Source organism: Pongo abelii, chromosome 9 (assembly GCF_028885655.2).
Source record: "Pongo abelii isolate AG06213 chromosome 9, NHGRI_mPonAbe1-v2.0_pri, whole genome shotgun sequence".
Lineage (NCBI taxonomy): Eukaryota > Metazoa > Chordata > Mammalia > Primates > Hominidae > Pongo > Pongo abelii.
The window spans coordinates 79995879-80014823 of NC_071994.2; the positions used below are offsets into that span (position 1 = coordinate 79995879).

General features: G+C 40.3%; 1 protein-coding gene across 1 annotated transcript in view; it reads right to left on the reverse strand.

Annotated features, from left to right (window-relative positions):
• Window positions 1–18945, reverse strand: part of INTS4 (integrator complex subunit 4) — a 115056-nt gene that overhangs the window by 50436 nt on the left and 45675 nt on the right. Inside the window, exons 9-10 of the mRNA XM_024255311.3 lie at window positions 10949–11020; window positions 8429–8603 (exon numbers count right to left, since the gene is read on the reverse strand). Coding sequence (XP_024111079.2) covers window positions 8429–8603; window positions 10949–11020 — 247 coding nt within the window. The remainder of the gene's footprint in view (window positions 1–8428; window positions 8604–10948; window positions 11021–18945) is intronic.

Here is an 18945-nt window from a genome sequence, read left to right on the forward strand (position 1 = left end):
ATTTAAAAATTAGCTGGGTGTGGTAGTGTGTGCCTGTTGTCTCAGCTACTTGGGAGGCTGAGATGGGAGGATCACTTGAGCCTGGGAGGCAGAAATTACAGTGAGCCAAGGTTGTGCCACTGCACTCCAGCCTGGTGACAGAACGAGACCCTATCTCAAAACAAAACACAAAAAAACAAATTAGCTCAGTGTGGTGGCGCACGCCTATAGTCCCATCTACTCGGGAGGCTGAGGCAGAAAGATCACTTGTGCCCAGGAGTTTGAGGCTGCAGTGAGCCATGATCGTGCCACTATACTCTATCCTGGTGACAGAGTGGGCCCCTGTCTCAAAAAAAAAAAAAAAAATTCCAAAAACAAAAAACAAAACCTGCACATCAGCCAGGTGCAGTGCCATACACCAAAGTCCCAGCTACTTAGGAAGCTGAGGTGGAGGAACACGACCTGAGCAACACACTGAAGCCCCATATTTTATATATATATAAAGTAACTCATATCAAATTAAGAGCCATGGGAAAAGTCCAAGATGGATTCCTTCTCCTTCAGGCTGTCTTCTATTCTCTACTCCTCTCATTCTATAAATTCTCCCTGGGAGATCTCTACGCCCACAGTTTCACATACCACCCACCTTAACGTCGATCTAAGAACATGGACTTTAGTATCACAAGGACTATGGCTTAAATCTGACTCCACATATGTGTGATGAAGTCACATGTCTGTCTACATTAACTTCTTGAAAATTAAATTGTCTTACTTATCTCAGTATTCCAACCACAATACTTTTTAAAAAGTCAGTTAGTAAATAATGTTATCATTATTATTAAGATTAAAGTAGACTAAATATCATTGTTCCAATTTTAGAGGTAAGATTCAGCAACGTGGATTAACTTGCCTCAAAGTGAATGAGGGCAGGAATAGGACCAATACTCAGGTCTGTTGATTGTAAGCTAAAATCATATAGTGGTTAAAGATACATGCTTGGAATGATAGAGGTCTCAGAGCAAACTGTAGTGAATGATCCCTCCACTAAGTTGGAGGGTGATCTTGAATAAGTAACTCAACTTCCTGGCACCTCAAATTTCTCACCTGGTAAATGGAGATAATACTCATTTCGTTACAGAGTTGTTAGGACTAAATGAGATAATACAGGTAAAGCACATAGGGACCCTGCCTGGCATATTTTAAGGGCTCAATAAGTATCACCTAGGGTATAGGTTTGGGTTCTGTAAGCACCCTGAAAAGAGAGGCATGTTTTCCACCCCTTGGCATGCTCAGAACATGTAAGCAATAAAGCCACTGATCCGAGGAAGCCCTTTCTTCATTCACTAATAAGTGGGTCCTGAATACATACTATATGCTAGGTGCAGTACTAAGGGCTAGGATACAAAGATGAGAAACGAGTAAAACACAGAAAATGCTCACAAGACTTCTATACATGGTTGTTTTTTTTCTAGCGATTCCCACATGCTTCTGTAACATAATGGACTATTCCAAAACAAAACAAAACAAAAAGTACCTAAAGTCACAAACACAATTTCTTCTTTGTATAAAGAAAGGTTTTATAGACATGTTAAAAGTAGAGTTACTACATTAAAGACAGATGATTCAGGTTTTTCTTGGTAGTTATGAATTCCTTTTCATCAGAAGAGAACAATTTTCTTCACTTCACAATAATATAATTTAAACATGAAATTGCTAATTATAAGGCAAGCTAGAGATAAACCCAAATATGTGGTGGCTCTTCCTCCTAGAATTTTATCCATCACACCACAGTGACTCATATGTAACCTTTGCAAGTCCACCAAGGCAATCAGGAAGGAACTTCTGATCAGAAAGAGATAATCAGTGTGACCTCAGCTGATACAGTTCCAAGCAGAAGCAAAGAAATGTGGTATTTTACTTTGCCTGAACAGCCAGACTATAAGCAAGAAAACTGACATTTTCCACTGAACTTTTTGGAATGTTGAAGATATGTCGGCCAGGCATGTCACACCTGTAATCCCAGCACTTTGAGAGGCCAAGGCAGGAGGATCACTTGAGCCCAGGAGTTCAACACCAGCCTGGGCAACATAGTGAGACCCCATCTTTATAAAAAAAGTTAATTAAAAATAAATAAATAATATGTCACAGATTCCCTATGGGTATAGAGCAGAGAAAAGGAATCTACTATATTTTAAAAAAGACTGATCCTCAGCATCTGCACATGTATAATTGGGTCCAGACTTTGCTACCTATTAGGTTTGTACTTAGTACTAAAGATACAAAGATGAACAAAAGCAAGAGTATCCCCCAGGCTTACAAACAAGAACAGTTAATTGCATTACAGAGTGATGACTGTTGCCATGGAAAAGCACAGGGAATGTAAGAAAATGCATATGAAGAAATATAGCCCAATCAATGGGATCAGAGGTGGCTTTCTGTAATACGTCATCCCTAAAAACAATAACTAAAAGAGCTGCTACGCCAAAAGACAGAAAATGGCCTTTCTAGAAGAAAAGCTGCATGCACAAAGTCCCAAAAAGGAGGGAGAAGATTGATAAATTAGAAGACTAGAAGTATGTGAGGCACTACACTAGAGTGAACAGCCAGTGAAATAAGGCTCCATTTCATTCCCAGCAATGCACCCCTAAAACCCAAATTTACCCAGAATTGTATAAATGTGGTAAAATTAGAAAGCTGTCATACCTGATACCTGGTTATGGTATACTCACTTTTTAAACTTAATTTGATTACATCTTAATAACATTTGTAACATGAAGGATAAATCCTTGAGGAGATGGATATCTATTCTATATGATGTGATTATTTCATATTTCTTGCCTGTATCAAAACATCTCATGTACCCCTTAAATATATATACCAGTATGGAACCAAAAAAGGGCCTGCATAGCCAAGACAATTCTAAGCAAAACGAACAAAGCTGGAGGCCTCACACTACCTGACTTCAAACTATACTAAAAGGCTACAGTAACCAAAACAGCATAGTACTGGTACCAAAACAGATATACAGACCAATGGAAGAGAATAGAGGCCTCAGAAATAACACCACACATCTACAACCATCTGATCTTTGACAAACCTGACAAAAACAACCAATGAGGAAAGGATTCCCTATTTAATAAATGGTGTTGGGAAAACTGGCTAGCCATATGCAGAAAACTGAAACTGGATCCCTTCCTTACACTTTATACAAAAATTAACTCAAGACGGATTAAAGACTTAAACGTAAGACCTAAAACCATAAAAACCCTAGAAGAAAATCTAGGCAATACCATTCAGGACACAGGCATGGGCAAAGACTTCATGACTAAAACACCAAAAGCAATGGCAACGAAGCCAAAATTGACAAATGGGATCTAATTAAACGAAAGAGCTTCTGCACAGCAAAAGAAACTATCATCAGAGTGAACAAGCAACCTACAGAATGGGAGAAAATTTTTGTAATCTATCCATCTGACAAAGAGCTAATATCCAGAATCTACAAGGAACTTAAACAAATTTACAAAAAAAAAAAAAACCATGACCCCATCAAAAAGTGGGCAAAGGATATGAACAAACACTTCTCAAAAGAAGACATTTACGCGACCAACAAACATATGAAAAAAAGCTCATCATCACTGGTCATTAGAGAAATGCAAATCAAAACCACAATGAGATACCATCTCACACCAGTTAGAATGGCGATCATTAAAAAGTCAGGAAACAACAGATGCTGGAGAAGATGTGGAGAAACAGGAACACTTTTACACTGTTGGTGGGACTGTAAATTAGTTCAGCCATTGTGGAAGACAGTGTGGCGATTCCTCAAGGATCTAGAACCAGAAATACCATTTGACCCAGCAATCCCACTACTGGGCATATACCCAAAGCATTATAAATCATTCTACTATAAAAACACATGCACACATACGTTTATTGCAGCACTATTCACAACAGTAAAGACTTAGAACCAACCCAAAGGCCCATCAATGATAGACTGGATAAAGAAAATGTGGCACATATACACCATGGAATACCATGCAGCCATAAAAAAGGATGAGTTCATGTTCTTTGCAGGGACATGGATGAAGCTGGAAACCATCATTCTCAGCAAACTAACACAAGAACAGAAAACCAAACACCACATGTTCTCACTCATAAGTGGGAGGTGAACAATGAGAACACATGGACACTGAAGGTGGGGGGGCATCACACACTGGGGCCTGTCAGGGGGTGAGGGACTGGGGGAGGGATAGCATTAGGAGAGATACCTAATGTAGATGATGGGTTGACAGGTGCAGCAAACCACCATGGCACGTGTGTATACCTATGTAACAAACCTGCATGTTCTGCACATGTATCCCAGAACTTAAAAGTATAAAAAAAGTATCTAAAAAATCTTAATGGCAAACTGAAAACTGTATAACTAAATCATATAAATGTTAAAAGTGATGAAATTCAGTTGCAGAAACTAAACAAAGCAAAAATGCTAATAGAAACAAAATAGGTTTCAGTTACTCATTTTAGAGTAAAATAGGTTTTAATAACTGAACTTCCTTATTATCCAATATTATTTAAATTGTAATTCATATTTTAAGTTCATAGAGAATCAAAAAGCAGAGGTGGATTTACTTTCTATACATATGGAACATTTTAGAACAAATGATAGGATAACCCAATTCTTACACCTACTGATGAAAAACTTTCTTTCATTAATAATATTCTTGCCCTTCTAAGAAGTAGTTCTATCCTGAGGTATGATTTTATAGGCATTTTTAAGACCTGGCACAGGTCTCTGGCACAAATTTACTGTAAAATGTGGACAATTAACATTACCTCACCAGATCTGTTACCCTTGCTGATAATGAAGAGGCTGGAGTCAATCATCTCTAAGCACTGAAATTCTGAGATCTACGTGAGACAGATAGCATATGGAAATCACAGGGGCTTTATAGGACGTCCATTACAAGATGGAGTAATGAAGACCAGCTTTATCCTCCAAGGATGAGACAGAGACAAAATATATGAAACAACAGCATTCCAGACACTGGGCATCTGGCAATAAAGGACTGTAATCCCTGAGTGATGGGAAATAAATGAGGTGATCTCAATGATTACAGCAATTCTGTTTAGAGAGACTCCAGGCACTAGGTCTTCTCTCCCTGAGTTGAGAAGATTGAGCTAGGAGTTTGGGAAGTCCAATGTGGCTAGAGTTCATAGAGCAAATTACTGGAAAGGAGAGAACTACACAGAGAGACAGAGAGCTTGGGAGATCTGCAGATGGTCGCCTCAAGTCTTCAGCTGAATTCTGATCTGTGAGACAGAGACCATCTGAGGCTTGGAAAAGAACCACTCAAAACAATGAGAGGAAACAATCTCCAGAGGTCACACAGGGCCTATAAAACCACAGTTAACTTAGAAGAATTTTGCAGCCAGGTGTGGTGGCTTACATCTGTCATCCTAAAACTCTGGGAGGCCGAGGTGGCCGGATTGCTTGAGGCCAGGACTTCAAGCCTGGCCTGGGCAACATGGCAAAATCCCATCTCTACAAAAAATACAAACACAGGTGTGGTGGTGCCCACCCGTGGTCCTAGTTACTCAGGAGGCTGAGGTGGGAAGGTCGTTTGAGCCCAGGAGGTCATGGCTGCAGCAAGCCGTGACTGTACTTTGGCACTCCAGCCTGAGCAACAGAGCAAGATCCTGCCTCAAAAAAAAAAAAAAAGAAAGAAAGAAAGAAAAAAGGAAAGAAGAGGTTTTGTGCTTCAAGTAGTGAAAAAGAAGAGTTTTTTGCTTCACTAGTGGAGAAAAGTAAGCTGTAGGCTAAATGCTACTCTAATCCTGCCTAACAAAGTATAAGACCTGAAAAAATGGATCCCAGAACAAAGCTCAAAAATATTTATAGGAATAAAATAATGTTCAGTATCCAATAAAGTGAAATCTATAATGTCTGGCATCCAATTAAAAATTATCAGACATGAAAAGACACAGGATGGAATACATACAGGATGGAATAATATATAATACCGGAGGAAAAAAAAATCAATCAAAACCAACCTAGGAATCACAGAAATAATAGTCCTAGTAAACAAGGATAGTAAAACAGTTATAAACATATTATCTGTTGACAAAGCTAGAGGAAAGGTTAAGTATGTTAAGAAAGACATGGTAGATACTAAAAAGATCCAAATTCTTTCTTCTTTTTTTTTGAGACAGGGTCTTGCTCTGTCACCCAGACTGGAGTGCACTTGTGTGATCATGGCTCCCTGCAACCTCTAACTCCTGGGCTCAAGCAATCCTCCTGCCTCAGCCTCCCAAGTAGCTGGGACTAAAGGCATGCACAACTATGTCTGGCTAATTTTAAATTTTTTGTAGAGATAGGGTCTCCTTATGTGGTCCAGGATGGAAAAAACCCAAATTCTAATCAAACTTCCAGAGACAAAAACTACATGTCTGAGATGAAAAATATACTGGGTGGGATTAACATCAGATTATATCTTGCAACACTCAAAGACAAAGCAATAGATACTATCCAAAATCAAACACAAAGAGAAAATAAAAACTGGAGAAAGAAAGGAAGGAGGGAAGGAAGGAAGGAAGGAAGAATAGAGCATCAGTGAGCTGTAAAATAATGTCAGTATCCTAATGCATGTGTAATGAAAGTCGCCAAAGGGCCTGTAGAGTCAGAGAAATTTAAAAAAATAATAGTGGCTGGGTATGGTGGCTCACACCTATAATCCCAGCACTTTGGGAGGCTGAAGCAGGCAGATAAGTTGAGCTCAGGAGTTTGAGACCAGCCTCGGCAGCATGGCAAAACCCCGTCTCTACTAAAAATACAAAAATTAGCCAAGAGTGGTGGCGGGCACCTGCAGTCCCAGCTACTCGGGAGGCTGAAGCATGAGAATTGCCTGAACCCAGGACGCAGAGGTTGCAGTGAGCCGAGATCACACCACTGCACTTCAGCCTGGGCAAAACTCTATCCCCGCCCCACCCCCCGAAGAAAAAAGAGACAGAAAGAAATAATAGCAAAAAAAAAATTTCCAACTGTGATGAAAACTATTTGATTCAAGAAGCTCAACAAACTGCAAACAAAAGAAACATGACATGAACTATACTACACCCAGGCATATCATAATCAAATTGCTTAAAACCAGCGATAAAGAGAAATCTTAAAAGCAGCTGAGATAAAAAGACACATTATATACAGAGGAAGATAAAAATGACAGCAGATTTCTCAACAGAAAACTATGGAGCAATATCATTAAAAGACTGGTAGAGGCCACACACAGTGGCTCACGCCCGCAATCTCAACACTTTAGGAGGCCAAGGCAAAAGGATCACTTGAGCCCAGGAGTTCAAGACTGGCTTGGACAATATAGGGAGGCCGTGTCTCTACAAAAAATTAAAAAATTAGCCGGGCATGGTGACACGTGCTTCTGGTCCCAGCTACTTGAGAGGCTGAGGTGGGAGGATTGCTTGGGTCCAGGAAGTCAAGGCTTCAGTGAGCTGTGATCACACCACTACACTCTAGCCTGGGTGACAGAGTGAGACCCTGTCTCAAAAAATAGAAAAGACTCTTGGAAAAAAAAAAAACTTATTAATCTAGAATTGTATTCCCACAAAAATATCTTTCTATATTTATTTATTTATGTATTTATTTTTTGAGACAGAGTTTTGCTCTGTTGCTTGCCCAGGCTGGAGTGCAGTGGCACTATCTCAGCTCACTGCAACCTCTGCCTCCTGAGTTCAAGTGATTCTTCTGTCTGAGCCTCTGTAGTAGCTGAGATTACAGGTGCATGCCACCATACCAGCTATTTTTTGTAGTTTCAGTAGATCCAGGGTTTCACCATGTTAACTAGGCTGGTCTTGAATTCCTGGCCTCAAGTGATCCTCCAGCCTCAGCCTCCCAAAGTGCTGGGATTACAGGTGTGAACCACCACGCCTGGCCCAAAAATATCTTTCAAAAATGAAGGTGAAATAAAATATTCATCAGTATATAAAGGTTTGGCAGTCAGACATACCTAGGTTTAAATCTTGCTCTGTCTCTTACTAGCTGGGTAAGTAATATCAAGTTATTATTTTTATTAATATCAATTTTAATTACCAATTATTAAGTGCTTATTATAAATAGGCACATGTATTATGCCAAGTGCTTTATGTATACAGAACCTCATTTAATTCTCACAACTCAGAAAGATAGTTATTATTGTCCCTGTTTTATAAAAATGCTGGAATTTAAATATAGATTGACTGAACCCAAATCTCTTGCTCTTTACCATTATCTCATACTACTGGTGCCTCAGTCTCTTCTGTGTGTAAAATAAAAAGCATAGTAAGTACTTCCCAGAGTTACTGTGAGGACTAAATGAAACGATACATGTGTATCACCCAGTACAATGCCTGACACACAGCAGTCACTTAAAGAGTGCTATTGCTATTATACAGTCACACTTACCATACATCTCATCTTCCAACCCATGAACAAAAGCTCCACAAGCTCCTGACTCAATCAAGTTCACAGCTCCGGTATCTACTTCTTCCTTGGGAGCATCATCTCCCCACTTTCTGCCACTGGAAAACTCCCCTGAACTGTAAAGTTCCTTGGCACGCTCATGTGCCGTACGTTTCCTCTGCAGAGGACAACAACAATTACCAATTGTAGGAGGTTCATGAAGGAACACTAAGATGAACCCTGAGAACATGGGAAGGCAGAAAATAAAACTGCTCTTTGAGAGTTATGTTTGTAAAAATTATCAGTAGTTCATATAAGAGAAATGCAAATTCAACTTAAAATGAAACCAAAGCCTTGCTGGTCTATAATAGCTGAAAGTACCTAATTAAAGAGGATAAAGATAGCTGAAGAATGTGTTAAGAAAGTTGGTTATGTTTGCTGTGGCAGCAACATAGGAAAGAGAGAGCCAGAGAGGCAAACTATGGCAGTGCCCCTCCAAAAACCATTTTGGGTAGACAATACATTGACTCTAAGAAAACAATTATCGGGCAGGGAGCAGGTGGCTCACGCCTGTAATCCCAGTACTTTGGGAGGCCAAGGCAGGCTGATCATGAGGTCAGGAGATTGAGACCATCCTGGCCAACATGGTGAAACTCCATCTCTACTAAAAGTACAAAAATTAGCTGGGCGTGGTGGCACATGCCTGTAGTCCCACCGGGAGGCGGAGGTTGCAGTGAGCCGAGATCATGCCACTGCACTCCAGCCTGGCAACAGAGCGAGACTCCGCCTCAAAAAAAAAAATTATCTTCAGTCCCAGTAAAAGTATTTTTCTATTTGGCAACATTGCGTTCTATTTCAGCTACAGTACAGTCACTAAATAATCTAGTAAACTCACTTTACACAGAGATTGCCTAAGGTAGAATATACTGGTTGGTGTATCCAGTCCACTTGACAGTTATGGTTCTCATCACTAATGAATGACCTGGCACTCTGCTTTATACATCAGCCTCTCATGAAACCCCATCTCTAAAAAACTACAAAAAATTAGCCGGGTGTGGTGGTACACACCTGTAGTCCCAGCTACTCAGGAGGCCGAGGTGAGAGGATCACTTGAGCCCGGGAGGCAGAGGTTGCAGTGAACCAAGATCGCACCACTGCACTCCAGCCTGGGCGACAGAGTGAGACCCTGTCTCAAACAAAACAAAACAAAACAAACAAACAAACAAACAAAAACATGCACCAGAAAAAGAGCTAAGAGACATATACCAAAATGACCAAAGTCATTATATTAGGGTAGCAGGCATATGGGTAAATTGTTTTCCTTTCCCTTATCAAAAATTCTACAACTCTATAATATCACTTTTATAATTTCGAAATTGAGGTACTAACAATGAATGTACATATTATTTTCTCAGACTCAAATTTGGTTCTGCAAACCATGTTAGTGAACCATCACAATCAAAGCTTAAGGGCATTTCATAAGAGGCACTTGGGGCCGGGCACAATGGCTCACATCTGTAATCCCAGCACTTTGGGAGGCAGAGGCAAGAAGATTGCTTGGGCTCAGGAGTTCAAGATCAGCATGAGGAACACAGCAAGACCTCATCTCTACTAAAGATAAAAAAAAATTAGCTGGGCATGGTGAGGTATGCCTGTAGTCCCAGCTACTCAGGAGGGTGAGGTGGGAGGAATGCTTGAGCCCAGGAGATCAAAGCTGCATTGAGCAATGATTGTGCCACTGCATTCCAGTCTGGGCAATACAGTGAGACCCTGTTTCAAAAAAAAAGGAGAAAAAATGGCGTGGGGTGGGGGTTATTTTGTTACTGTTTGGAGAAAGGCTTTACTTACTCTTCCATGGTAACTGCTGCTGAAAAGGAGTCCTAAAATGTCATACCATCTCACAAAATGAGAATGGGCCTTTGTAGTTCCTAACAAATAGAAAATTAATCTTTTGGGGTTTTCTGGGGGTTTTTTTGTTGTTTTTTGGGTTTTTTTTTTGAGACAGAGTCCCACTCTGTTGCCCAGGCTGGAGTGCAGTGGTGCGATCTCGGCTCACTGCAACCTCTGGTCTCCAGGGTTCAAGTGATTCTCTGCCTCAGTCACCCAAGTAGCTGGGACTACAGGCGCATGCTACCACACCCAGCTAATTTTTGTTTTTTAGTTGAGACGGGGTTCATCATGTTGGCCGGGCTGGTCTCAAACTCCTGGCCGCAAGTGATCCACCTGCCTCAGCCTCCCAAAGTGCTGGGATTACAGGTGTGAGCCACTGCACCTGGCTTAGAAAATTAATCTTGCCTCTTTTTTGTAAAGCATAACCTGTGCAAAGTATTTCATTACAATAATACAAAATTTAATGAAGTCACTTGTTATTTGCTTCCATTTACTAAGATTTTAAATTAAAATGTAATATAGTTATCATACGTTAATTTAACAAATGCTGCTAAGTTAATCAACACAACTCAGCATACTACCCCCTACATTGGTTACAGAAACCCATTTTAAACAACAAAGAATAAAAGGTACCCTCAGATCTGACATCAGCTTCTTGTCAAGGGTCTGCTCCAAGAAATGAGAACTGACTTGCTCCATAGAGCCCTATAAAAAGAAAAATCCAGAGCATATAAAACAACTTTTATGATTTGAACATTATCTTAAAATTCAGAGTCTATAGCCAATTTAAGTGCATAAAGATAATATTATTCATGACAGTAAAGATGCTATGGGTTCTGAATCATCAGGAAAATAAAAATATTAGCAGCAGCTAACACCTAAATGGAGCTTACTATGTGTCACGTACTGTGCTTTTTTTTTTTTTTTCCTGAGATGGAGTTTTGCTCTTGTCACCTAGGCTGGAGTGCAGTGACATGATCTGAGCTCATTGCAACTTCCGCCTCCCAGGTTCAAGCGATTCTCCTGCCTCAGCCTCCTGAGTAGCTGGGATTACAGGTGCCTGCCACCATGCCCAGCTAATTTTTTGTATTTTTAGTAGAGACGGGGTTTCGCCATGTTAAGCAGGGTAGTCTCAAACTCCTGACCTCAGGTGATCTGCCTGCGTCGGCCTCCCAAATTGCTGGGATTACAGGCGTGAGCCACCACGCCCAGCCACTATGTGTCATGTACTATTGTAAGGGCTTTAGACATATATTAACTCATTTAAATCCTCACTATAACCCTAAGAAGTAAATACTATATTAGTCCCATTTTATACATGGAGAAAAGACACAAAAAGATTAAGTAACACATTGATGGTTACAAAGAATAAATTCCAGAGCTAGGAGATAAATCCAGGCTCCAAAATCCTTTCCCTTAACGACTACTCTCCACTCCTTTTCATTCTTCTTTCCACTCATCTGTTCCATTCAATTAAACAAATATTTAGCAACCATTCAATTATATGTCTACAGTTACCAGGAACAAGAATACAAAAATAAAAAGACAACAGCTGTACACTCAACAATCTCACAGACTAGTAGGGGAAACTGACAAGAAAAGAGATTACTGCAATATGGTATGAAATGCTGTAATACACATCTACGAATGATGCCATGGGAATGGAGAGAACAAGCAGTATTAAGGTACAGGCAGGGAGAGGTATACTTGGAGAAATGAAAATTACAGTGCAAATGCCAAGTGGGAAATATTAAGTGGTTTTATGAATGGAACATAAGATAGGGCTCCTGAAAATGAGGCAGTACAGATAGGTAACAAAGAGCCTTATTTGCCATAGTAAGGGGTTTGCCTAATAAATAATTATTACATAATCCCTGTTAAACATCTAATGAGCTCAACAATGTATAAAATATTTTACTTATATTTTTCCAATTTATTCTTCCCAATAATCCCATATACCTCTCATCCCCATTTTCTAGATGAGAACTGAGGCTGAGATTAGGCAACTTACTCATTTCAAGTAAGGGAGAACATAGATTTATATTTCATAAAGCCCATCTTGCAACAGTACGACTAATGGACCATAAGGCATCAAAATGAAAGCAAAAAGACCAGTTTCAGAGGCTGTTGGAGCAGGTCCTAGACATTAAGAAATTTATCTGAGATCTTCTCTAATTCCTAAGTTAATAAATGCAGAAATGCTTATACAGGCTCAGATCTTTTCTCTAATCAAATTTTCCATAGAAAATTACGTGTTCCTGGGGAATGTCCTTACTCAAGTTAACACCTTTCCTATGATTCTACAAAAACAACTGCTGTACTATTTTGACTAAAGTAGTTTCAAAACCACTTTTTCTTTTGTTACATAGATCTGAGCCAATGTCATATCTAACATCCATTTTTTAAATCCAAACAACAATTTTATAAATAAGAACTATAAACGCTTAAGACCTCCTAAATCTCTTTCTAGTTTTACCACCAGCATTAGCTGTTGGCTTTTTTCTACTAGAATAAAAGTTTTCATTGACTTCACAGTAAGTTGCTTCATCCATAGTTCCCAGTGTCCTCCTCCAATGCCCTCAGCTGCACGCTCATCCAACGCAGCAGCACAGAGGGAGTACTATGCAAATTTGTGCTCCCCAAAATTAAATATCATTACTTGAAATAAATTTTCAATGTCACCTAAGAAAAGGTGAAGCTTTCCATTTTAAGTCCACAAACACAAAGAGTCCTATAACATAATAATCCACTTGAAAAACGGTGAGATGTCTATTACTGCAGGACCAGTGGAAATGGAGAAGGGATGGATTTAGGGGATGTCAAGAAGGAAGAACTGATATGAGTTGTGACTCAATGGATGTGAGACATAGAAAAACTATTCCCAAATTCCTCTGGTTCATGACTTAGCAGATGATAGTATCATTTACGAAAACATAGAGAAATAGATTTGGACCAAAAAGATAATGAGTTCATTATAAAGTGCACCTCACCAATGAGAAAAAAAGCTACATTCTGGTATACTTTAACCAGACAAATATGTTTAGATTAAGACGGAATCTCTCCAACTGTACTACTAGCACTACTTAACAACCTAAATTTAGGTAGTTAATGCTATGAAAACCTTACTTAACACTGAGAAAACCATTTCACTAGAGAGCCTTACTAAATGTATGTGAAATTTAGATACAAGATATTTAACAATTATCACACCTACTTTAAGAGCAAAAACTGCTCAACTGGTGTAAATAACATAAGTCTGTGCAACTAGGTGATAAGTACATCAGACATAAAACTGCCACTAACTAGGAATATCTGCATTTACCCTGGGAAAGACCAGTCATGGGCAACTTACAGGCATAAAAGTCTATAACCTAACAGTCTGAAAATGTTGTAATTTTTAAGGTCAATGACTTCTTAAGGCTTATAAAAGTAGTGACTGTATTCTAAATAGTCCCATGAATCTGCTTACTGGGACCTCAAGTTTCTTTGCCCCACAAATAGAGCAGTTATAAATAAGTAAAAGCTAACCTCTTTTACATGGTTTTGAATTTTCTGATATAACCCATATCAGAAAATTTTTCATACTGCTATAAGCCAAAGGGATTGGAAACTATTCACTTTTTAAGCAAGATGAACTCGAGGCTACAAAGCTAAGTTGTTGCAGAACCTGGCTTCTGTTTTCCTCTCCAACTTACCTCGTTACAGATCCCCTATATTGAACATTACCCCCCAACTAGAAAGCACTAAACTGCTTGTAGTTTAGTATGATATTGCAGCTTAGTATATTGCTATGCATGATAATGTACTGCTTTTATATCCCTGCTCATATTTTCTCTTTCTCTGCATCACTACCTAGTTACTCATCCTTCAAAACTCAGTTCAGAGATCAGCTCCTCCAAGAAGCCTTCTGTGGTTGTGGTTGGTGCTCTTTCCTACCAGTACCAGGTATTATTATTCACTGATTAGCTATCCCTGGCTACCTGACTATCAACTTCGTTGAAGACAGAAACTCTCAGTGTTTGTCGATTTGCTGAACAGGTGATCTAAAGATTATACAGGTTGAACATCCCAATTCCAAAAATCTGAAATCCAAAATGCTCCAAAATCCAAAACTTTTTGAGTACCAACATGATGCTCAAAGGAAATGTTCACTGGAGCACTTCAGATTTTGGATTTTGGAGCATATTTCAGATTTGGGATGTCCAACAAGTAAGTATAACGCAAATAAAATATTCCAAAATCCAAAAACAAAACAAAATCCAAAACACTTCTGGTCTCAAGCATTTTGGGTAGGGGATACTCAATCTGTATGCAGATTTGTTTTAAAAAAATGGCTCACCAGAGTTACCTGGCATACATCACCCACAACAAAAAGGGACCAAAATAACAAATAACTATATTTCAACTAAAATGACTGTAGATACATGCTGCAGAGCACCAGAGAAAGGGCAAAATCCCTGTGGAGCATGGAAGCCTCAGGATAGCACCACAGGGAAGGGAGTGAGGCTTCCTACCTGCCACATTGTCTCCCTTGCCAAAATCAGCTTAAAATCAGAGGAACTTCTTACAGGGAAAAAGTAAGCTGGAGATACCTATCAGTGGTCCCCACTGCTGCCACAGGCACCAGCAATTCTTGATAAAGGAGAGTCCTTAAGTCCTCAGTGGCCACAAATCCAGTCTGGAGAGGAGCCAAGAAATCATTCAGCTGTATTACCTCAGAGTGGGAGCCCACCTTGTCCTAAGCTGCTGTAGCATGGCACCAAGTTGAAGCTAGACTCACTACCAGTGTGCATCCTGCCCTGGGGACCAGTAGCAACTGACTCTCTTCATCCCTGAGAACCCGCCATCATTCTACCGTGATCACACGATGGCCTACAGCACCATAACCCCATCCACATAGAGTCTAGGTCAGACAGAGTGACGATGATCTCAGCATCAGACCCCACACAGCACTACCAACCACCCAGAAAACAGGCAGACCTGCACAGCAAGGAAGCCATCAAACAGACAGCTGGCAGCACTTTACCCAACACCCCTGTTCCATACAACCATCTGGGCTGCCAAGTATGCACACGCCAGTACTCAGCCAAAAAGCCAATCCTGCGGCAGCCCTACTCCCTCACAACCCGTCACAGAACCACCTGCCCACGCCCTGCCTGATAGCTGGTAATTCAGTGGTCCTGTCCCCTAAAACAGGCCACAGTAGAGTCCCACAGTCCCACAGCACACAGTCCAGCTGGTCCTGTGGTAGCCCTGGCCCCCTACCATAGACTGCTGCCAAACTGCCCAGCCCCACTGCACAAAAGCACTTGAGCCTAGCCCAAAGCAACAGCCAACCAGGCAGTAGCCCCATCTCCCTACACAGCCACAGACCTGCCCAGCAGGCCGCCAGAGAAAAGGCCTGAGCCCAGCACGACAGCCACCACGGCAGTAACTACTGCCTCCCTGGAAAACCAGATAGACAGCCTGGCAGCCATTTTAGCCGTAAATGTCTTGGCCAAAAATCAGCTCAGTACCCTCATCTATAGCATTGCCATCGCAAACTCCCACAGCCTAGGCAACTGAGGCAATTGCAAACATCAATGACTAGGATTATAGCTGAAGATTACAGCTGAAGCTGACAAGGATTATTACACCACCCACTGAGTCCACCCAGAACCAAAGGCAACACACCATACCCAGCTAATACCCTAAAACCATCTACAGGAAAAAGACTGTTACTATATACTAGCTACTCAATAAAATTGAAAAGAGCAACTATTCTACTAAATGCACAGATATCAACATCTAGTATCTTGGACACGATAAATGAAAATCAAGGAAACATGACACCCTCAAAGGAATACAGTAAGTCTCCTGGCTGGGGGCAGTGGCTCACATCTGTAATCCCAGCACTTTGGGAGGCCAAGACAGCCAGATAGCATGAGCTCAGGAATTCAAGACCATTCTGGGCAACATGGCAAAACCCGTCTCTACAAAATATAAAAAAATTAGTCAGGTGTGGTGGCATGCGCCTGTAGTCCTAGCTACTCAGCAGGCTGAGGTGGGAGGATCACTTAAACCCAGGAGGAGAAGGTTGCAGTGAGCTGAGATCATGCCACTGCACTTCAGCCTGGGTGACAGAGCAAGACTCTGTCTCAAAAAAAAAAAAAGGAAAAAAGTCTCCAATGACAGACCCCAAAGAAAAGGACACTTACAAAATGCCTGAAAAGGAATTCAAAATAGTGATCTAAAGGAAACTCAGTAAGATACAAGAGACTACAGACAAACAATTAAATGAAATCAGGAAAACAGTTCATGATCCAAATGAGAAATTCAACAGAAATCAGTATCATAAAAAAGAACCAAACAGAAATCTTGGAGCTGAAGAATTCAATGAACAAAATAAAAATAGTATACAATTGAGAGCTTCAACAATAGACTAGGATCAAGCAGAAGAAAGAATTTCTGACCTTGAAGACAGGTCTTTTAAAATAACCCATTAAGAGGAAAAAAAAAAAACAAATAAGAATAAAAAAGAAAGCCTTATAGCCGGGCATGGTGGCGGGTGCCTGTAATTCCAGCTACTCGGGAGGCTGGGGCAGGAGAATGGCGTGAACCCGGGAGGTGGAGCTTGCAGTGAGCCGAGATTGCGCCACTGCACTCCAGCCTGGGCGATAGAGTGAGACTCTGTCTCCAAAAAAAAAAAAAAAAAAGAAAGCCTTGGAACATATGGGACATCAATAGGCAAACAACTATTTGCATTTTAAGATTGCCTGATGGAGAAGAGATAGAGAAAGGCACAGAAAATCTACTTGACAAAATGATAGCTGAAAACTTGCCAAGTAGTGGGAGAAATACGGACATCCAGATTCAGGAAGTTCAAAGGTTCACAATTAGATTCAACCCAAAAAGATACTCTCCAAGGTACATTATAATCAAACTATCGAAAGTCAAAGAGTAAGATTTTAAAAGCTGCAAGAGAAAATTGTCAAGAGAATCTCCATTACTATCAACAGATTTCTCAGCAGAAACCTTGTAGACCAGGAGAGAATGGGATAGAATTAATATATTCAAGGTATTGAATGCTACAACTAGAAGCAAAAGGACAATAATCACTATCATAACAACACACAAAAGCATAAAACTCATCAGTAAAGGTAAACTCATAAATCAAACAGATCAAACCCCAGTGACACAATATGTCATATAAAATTTTCAATCTGCTAGTATGAAGGTTAAATTCAAAATGGTCAAAAACTACAACAGCTACAAATAGTAGCTAAGGAACACATAACAGATGAAGAAGAAAATTAAGGCAACAAAAATATAAATTGAAGGGGAGAGGGAAAAAGTCTAGGGTCCTTTTATGTAACCAAAGTTGAGTTGCTATCAGCTTAAAACATTCTATTGTAACTGCAAGACTTTTTTTTCCCCCTTGAGACAGTCTTACTCTGATGCCCATGCTAGAGCGCAGTGGCCTGATCATGGCTCACTGCAGCCTCAATCTCCCAGGCTCAAGTGCTCTTCCCACCTCAGCCTCCTGGGTAGCTGAGACTACAGGTGTGTGCCACCATTCCCGGCTGATTTCTTTTTTCTTTATTTAGTAGAAACAAGATCTCACTATGTTGCCCAGGCTGGTCTCAAACTCATGTGCTCAAGCGACCTGCCTGCCTCAGCCTCCCAAAGTGCTGGGATAATAGGCAAGAGCCACCACACCAGCCTAACTGAAGACTCTGTAGTAACTATGTAGAAAAAAGTTACAGCAGATACACAAACAAGAAAGAGAATGAAAATAAAGCTTGGCCCCACAGAAAACCACTAAATCAGAGGTAAACAACAAGAAAGGAAGACAAGAACAAAGGATCTCCAAAACAACCAAAAAGTAATTAACAAAATGGCAGGAATAAGACCTTATCTATCAGTAACAATCTTGAATATAGCTGGGCGCGGTGGCTCATGCCTGTAATCCCAGCACTTTGGGAGGCCAAGGCAGGTGAATCACTTGAGGCCAGGAGTTTGAGACCAGCATGGCCAACATGGCAAAACCTGTCTCTAATAAAAATGCAAAAAAATTAGTTGGGCGTGGTGGCACATCCTGTAATCCCAGTACTGGGGAGGTAGGGGCACGAGAATCACTTGAACCCGGGAGGTGAGGTTGCATGAGTTGAGATCACACCAGTGCACTCCAGCCTAGGTGACGGAGTGAGACCCTGTCTCAAAGAAACAAAAAAAAAAAAAAAAAAAAAAAAAAAAGAAGAAGAAGAAGAAAAAAATCTTGAATATAAATGGATTAAGTTCTTCAATTAAAAGGTACACTACACCCTGGGCAACAGAGAGACACACTGTCTCAAAGAAAGAAAAAAAAAAGGTATACATTGGTTGAATAGATTAAAACACCAAATCTAAGTATACATTGCCTAGAAGAAACATACTTCACAAGCAAGAATTAAAACATATACCAAAACCTATGGTATACAACAAAAGCAGTTCTAAGAGATAAGTGTACAGCAAAAAATGGCTACATCAAAAAAGAAGAACAATCTGGTTTTTATTTTTTTTAGTGACAGTTTCGCTGTTGTCCAGGCTGGAGTCCCCGGAGTTTGAGGTTGCTGTGAGCTATGACTGTGCCATCGTGGAACCGCACTCCA